The sequence below is a fragment of the Setaria viridis genome, chromosome 1, assembly GCF_005286985.2.
Source record: "Setaria viridis chromosome 1, Setaria_viridis_v4.0, whole genome shotgun sequence".
Taxonomy (NCBI): Eukaryota; Viridiplantae; Streptophyta; class Magnoliopsida; order Poales; family Poaceae; genus Setaria; species Setaria viridis.
In genome coordinates, this window is record NC_048263.2 from 16484798 (window position 1) to 16491242 (window position 6445).

The following is a 6445-nucleotide window of genomic DNA, read 5'->3' on the forward strand; positions in this document are numbered from 1 at the left end:
TTGAAATTATGTGAATTGTATGTGAAACTCTTTACTTGTATGGTTATTCTAAAGTTGTCCCTAGTCGGAGTTCATGTGAGGACACACATGAATATTAGACTAGCGCATGTATTAGTTGATTACTATGTTTCACGAGTCATGGACATGGAGATGTTAAACTAATAATGTGGGCACATGTGGAGACATGTGCTAGGACTGACCCAACACGAGAAGTAGTTCTCTCTCTACACAACATGTACGCTTTGTCCTTAGACCTGAGATTGTCGCATGTACTCAAGATGTGGATCGACTTAATTAGGGACTATCAAACACTACACCATGACAACGTAGTTAAAAAGGTAGCTTTCGGGTTTTTCAAGAAGCATGCTATGAGGCATGGTCAATCAGGATGGGATTTGCCCCTCTTTGATTGAGAGTGATATCTCTGGGCCCCTCGAGTGATCAGATCTGAAAATGCATGGCCATGCTGCGTATGGTTAAGAGTTAACCTCGAAAATGCTTGAAGCTAGACCAAATATCGTGACGCAAAGGGAATAGCATGTACATAATGTTGTGATGGTTCGTCTGATATGATCTTCGCGTGCGTATAGGAGTTGGCACGTCTTGCTAGAGGCCGCTACCGACTATTGGGCCGAGTAGGAGTACTCGAGCCAGTCTATACGTATCCGAACCCATAGGGTTACACACTTAAGGGGCTGAAAGCCCAATTCGGATGTGATCCGAGTTGGACTAGGTTTAGAAGTACTAATGGGCCTCGAAGCTAGAGGCTCGTTAGGAACCTCTTTAAATAGAGGGGTGGGGCGCCCTAGGGTTTTCATCCCTTTGGCCGAAACACATCTGCCGCGCCTCCCACGCACTCGCCTGTTGCAACTCGTGGACCTAGCAGACAGGCTTGCGACGCTTTCTCCCTGCACGTGTGGATACCTTAGAGGTGTTGCATATGCAGCACTTGGACCAGCCGCCGACGAGCCACGACGAGCCGACAACGAGCCGCGGCACGAGGACGATCTCGCTGGACGTGGATGAGCTGTTGAGGAGCTGCTCGACGTTGACGTGATCGACTACGTTCGACTACGCTAATCGACTTCGCTGCCCCGACGTGATTCTACATCTTCCGCACCAGTGCGTCGAGTGGTAATCTCGTGATCCTTATACGGCAGTTTTTCTGGTTTACATGGTAGAAAAATTTTGATTTGCGTTAGCGTAGCCTACCTCGTATCCCCACAATCCTCTCGCAGAGGAGGCCCTTCTTCACGAGGTCGGTGGCGCGCGCGGTGTTGAAGTTTTGAATCATCGTGGATTAATCATGCAAACTATCTCCCAAAATTGAAAGAGATTTGGAAAAAAGAAATAACATCAAAAAATGATGTAGAAAAGTGGTATATCAAAATTAACAGAGTCAAAAAGTTCCTAAAAGGATGGGGACTCAACCTAAAGGATCAAACAAGATGCTATAAACATATCCTTCAAACTGAACTACTTGAACTAGAAAAGAAAGAAGAAGAGGGTCTGCTACCTGCAACTCTGATGGATGGGAAAACTTTTATTCAAACAGAACTACTAAGATTACTTGAAGAAGAGGAGTTGTACTGGCATAAAAGATCCAACCCAAATTGGTTGTTAAAGGGAGATAACAACACTGACTATTTTCACAAAATAGCCAATGGGAAGAAGAGAAAAAAAATACAATCTTCAATTTAGAATATGATGGCACAAGCATTGAGAAGGATGAAGATATCCTGAATCATGCCACAAACTACTATAAGGACCTCTTTGGACCCTCTGATAGTCCAACCTTTAAATTAGATCCAAACTGCTGGGATCAAAATGAGAAAGTGATAGAGGAAGAAAATGAATTTCTATCTAGACCGTTCTATGAAGAAGAACTTAAAACAACAGTTTTCTCTATGGAAAAAAACACAGCCCAAGGCCCAGACCATATGCCAGTGGAATTCTACCAGTCTAGCTGGTATATGATCAACAATGATTTACTAGAAATGCTAATGGAATTTGGAGAACACAAAATGCATATTGGAAGGCTAAACTATGAGACAATCACATGGAGGCTAAACTATGGGATAATCACACTGATCCCTAAAACTAAAGAAGCCAGCATAATCCAACAATACAGACCCATTTGCCTAATGAATGTGAGTTAACAAATTATAACCAAAACCCTCATGTTAAGATTTGAAAATTGCATGAGCAGAATAATGAATAGATGTCAGACAACCTTTATAAAGGGTAGAAACATAATGGATGGAGTGCTAACTCTACACGAAATTCTACATGACGTCAAGGTCAAAAAGAAAGATGGCCTCATCCTTAAATTAGATTTTGAGAAAGCCTATGATAAAATTAGTTGGGATTTCCTCTTTGAGAGTTTGAACAGAGAGGCTTTTATGAGACATGGTGTAAATGGATCAGAGAAGTGGTCTTGAGTGGAACTCTGAGTTTAAATAAACAAAGTATTGTCGAACATATCATAGGATTCAAGCTTTGGAAATTCCTTTCTTATTCCCTGTTGCAAAAGAGAGTGAGAGAGTGAGGTAGTACCCCGCAGCACGAGGTTGATCCGTAGACGCCAGCGAGGTTTTTGCTTAACCTTTTGTAATCCATTTCCTCGTCGCCGATTTTCATGGGTTATGTTTTTGAATAATCAATAATTTTAACCAAATGATTATTTACTAAGTTTTTTGAAAATATATCTTTGTCGCCGGTACTATTTTTCTATAAATATAAATTATTTACTACATTTTCTGTATATACATAATTTTGTTTATTGTGTTTTTTTGAAAACACGTGCCTGTGGCACGTGCATCTCTACTAGTTCAAAGAAATGAGCTTGCATTGCCATATCCTGCGGTAACCTTGGAGCTCCAATGAATAGGCCCAACACAAAAGGCACCCGCGAGCAACTTGCGTCGGTCCGCCCTCACCAACATGGAATTTGTCCCGAGTTCCCAAACAAAACGCACGAATGTCTCCATTAACTACTGCACGGGGTCGAGGGCCATGTAAAGACTAGCTGGCTTGCCCGGCTTCTAAGCGTCCGTCCAGGCCAGCCAGCGAGTGAAATCCATCTTCCATCCCCCGTCGGGTCGTCGTCTTCACTTGTCACTTCCTTGAACGCGAAGTTAGCAGCACCGTCCCATGCATATTTGCCTGCCATCCGCCACCGCGTCCGGGAAAGCCGGGAGATGGAGTGCGCTTGTGAGTCCATCTCGGTGCGGAGTAGGAGTATGTAGACCGGCTCGGCGAGGGGGCGTGATAGCTGGCCGATGCATTTACGCAATCGTGTGAAATCCGGATCAATTAATCGAGCCCAGCGATAGGAGTCCCACGCAAGCAACTCCGCTCCTCTTTAACGCCCTCCACCACGTCTCAACTCTCAACCCCTCCCTCGTCTCGCCTTCGCTTTGCCGGTTTTGCCTACACCAACCTCTCGCAAGCTCCTTCCCCAGCTCGCCAGGTAAGCTATACCAAGCTAACACGTACGTGCATTACAGCCTGGTTGCTTCCCTTGCTAGTTTCTCCGTTCGGTCTCAACCTGTGGCTACGAGGGCAGCGCTAATAGCTAGGTAGCTAGCTCGGCCTCGGCCCCATCCATGAATCCTCTCGCTAGCCAAAAGCCTGCACGGTCGCCATGAGACAACCTACCACCGCCGTCTCCGTCATCCTCCTGTGGCTCGCCCTGCTCACCGTCGCGTTCCACGGCTGCGGTGGCTTGCTGGTGAGGCGAACAGTCTCGGTCGCCATCCCGGCAAGGAAGATGCTGCTTGCCGTGACGAGCTTCGACGCTGCAGCGTCTTCATCAACTGGTCACCACCATCACCAGAATCAGCAGCGGCAGCATCACCAACACCATCAGCATCACCACCACCATGTCGACCGATGGAACCGGCAGGGAATCCCACCGTCCTCTGTTGGCAAGGGCGAGGAGATCGATCCGCGGTACGGCGTGCAGAAGAGGCTGGTGCCTACAGGCCCGAACCCATTGCATCACTGAGAGGTCGGCACGCGCTCAGCACATGCATGGATCGAGGACTTTTTCATGGTCGCCCAGGCCGATCAGACTCGAATTCGTCGGTGAGTGGAGCACATCATCCTGCTGTGGGTTTTGATCAACCGAGTTTCGAGTCCAATATTCTTTTGATTGTGGAGTGGATGGGTGCGGAAGGAAGCCTTGTTGGTGTGGCCATCATATTCATCGGACATGGTGCGTTCATGTATGTAATCTTGGTCTCAAAGCTGCAAAGCAAGTGAAACGAAAGACAGAGGATAATCTCTATTCTCTGCTCAGTAGGTATAGTAGCTAAATATATACTCTCTCCGTTTTAAATCATAGGTCGTTTTGATTTTTCTAGATTCATAAATATTATTATGCATCTAGACATACACTATATCTAAATACATAATAATATCCATGAATCTAAAAAGGCTAAAACGACCTATAATTTGGAACGGAAAGAGTATATAAGTTATGCTGATGAGAGAGGATATATATGCTTATGTTTTTTGTTTCTTTCTTCCATCCCAATTACATTTTTTTCTATTCCTCGATCAAAAATCTTTACATGAGTAAGAATTGTAAATATATAGAGATGATCTATATACTTATCTTTTTTTTTCCTTTTTAGGGGTCGCTGTGGATAACATAGATTGATCCAGCAGCTCACATGTGTGCAAGTAACTCACCACGCAAAAGCAGTAGTAAATTGGAATTTTCCGCCAGTTTTCCAATAGTAGAGAATTGGTCTTTAGTCCCGGTTGGTAGGGTGCAAATCTCACGAAAATCCATCCGGGATAAAAGGGGGGTCTTTTGTCCCAAGTCACTCAATCGGGACTAAAACCCCCTTTTATCCCGGTTGGTATACCAACCAGGATAAAATAGGCCACCATCCCAGGCGCTGAAAAAAAAATCCTAGGAGGGCCCCCCCCACACGTGATTTTTCACGCGAAATATGCGCGTGCGTGCTGCGTGGGATTCCAACCCACAACCTCCAACCACACGCGTAGCTTCCTTGCCATCCCACCTACACACCACATCTGACTATTTAGGGGATGCTATCCTTTTGTATTAACTCGTGGGGGACCCTTTTATCCCGGTTGGAAACACCAACCGGGATAAAAGGGTCGAGAGTCATTTATTCCGGTTGATGTTTCAAATCGAGATAAAAGGGTCCCTAACGAGGTGACTGAAAGAGGACTAAATCCCAAATGACTCTCGACCCTTTTATCCTGTTTCAAACCGGGATAAAAGGCCTCTCAGGGTCTTTTTTTCCCACTAGCCTTTGCAACCCGGATAAAACTTCCCGGTTGGTGAGCCTCCCACTAGTGATCGAGCTTTAGTCCCGGTTGGTGAACCTTTTGTCCCGAGCCAACTTTAAACCAGGATAAAAGAAGGTACATCGAAAGCCAATTCTCTACTAGTGTTCGCTTCACTTGGAAAATGCACGCGTCAGGTCGTTACGAGAGATGTACGCGCTGTAAACTGGGGAGTAGCGGTGACAGCACGGCACTTCCGTCGCAACGCATAAATGGGGCCTTTTCCCAGGTCTGGAAAACCATGGCCGCTTTGGCACCGAGTGCGCATGGAGCCAATACAATAAGCCGGCTTTGACTTGGCGCCCATCTGACTTTGATGAGCGGACGCACATCGGCACATGATGGACCATGGATCATGGCCAGATGCAGCAAGAACACGCACTCAGCACATGCAGCACTACTAGTAAATATAGCTAGTAGTACTTGAGGTTATTTTGTGCGAGATGAGTTGGTGTTTGTTGGTTGATCGTTTAATTATGTGGTGTCATGTCGAATCTGCAAATTAAAGGTGGTGTGAGGAGAGGATCAGAAGGGGAAGTGTGATGTGACACTGGGCCAAACCTGCTTGAAGCTAAGGCCTGTTCCAAAATCACTTTTTCAGCACTGTAGCATACTGTAGCGTTTCGTTTGTATTTGTGAATTATTATCCAAATATTGACTAATTAGGCTCAAAAGATTCGTCTAGCAAAGTACAACCAAATTGTGCAATTAGTTTTTGATTTCGTCTACATTCAGTACTCCATGCATGTACCGTAAGTTTGATGTGATAGGGAATCTTCTTTTTGCATAGTGTTAAAGTTGGGATTTTGGGGTAACTAAATAAAGCCTAACGGTAACATATCGTCATTCCGACGGCCTTCGGTTGCTCAGCGTTGTGGCTGCAGCCTCCAGAGTCGCAAGGTCGATGGGATGTCGTGAACACATGAAAATTGGCGGTGTCAAAGAAGGAGCACAACTGTCAACAATCTTGACCTTAGTGTGGATTCTACCATCATGTCAGAACGAATAATTCCCCTTCATGACGTGTTTTGTCCGCTGGGCGCTGCGAAATATAGTATGGGTGTTTAGCGATTTTGTTTAGGAATGGGTTGTTCCCGCACAACTCCTTAAGATATAC

The 6445-nt window shown here is 45.4% G+C and overlaps 1 protein-coding gene across 1 annotated transcript; it reads left to right on the forward strand.

Moving 5' to 3' along the window:
• Nucleotides 1-3646: 3646 nt before the first annotated feature.
• LOC117861011 (protein FON2 SPARE1) lies at nucleotides 3647-4009 on the forward strand. Its single transcript, XM_072291359.1, has one exon. The coding sequence runs from the start codon at nucleotides 3647-3649 to the stop codon at nucleotides 4007-4009; it is 363 nt and encodes a 120-aa protein (XP_072147460.1).
• Nucleotides 4010-6445: the final 2436 nt, after the last annotated feature.

Bases quoted from the DNA above. Each gene is read 5' to 3' on its own strand.
- LOC117861011 (XM_072291359.1), top strand. From the start codon at position 3,647: ATGAGACAACCTACCACCGCCGTCTCCGTCATCCTCCTGTGGCTCGCC.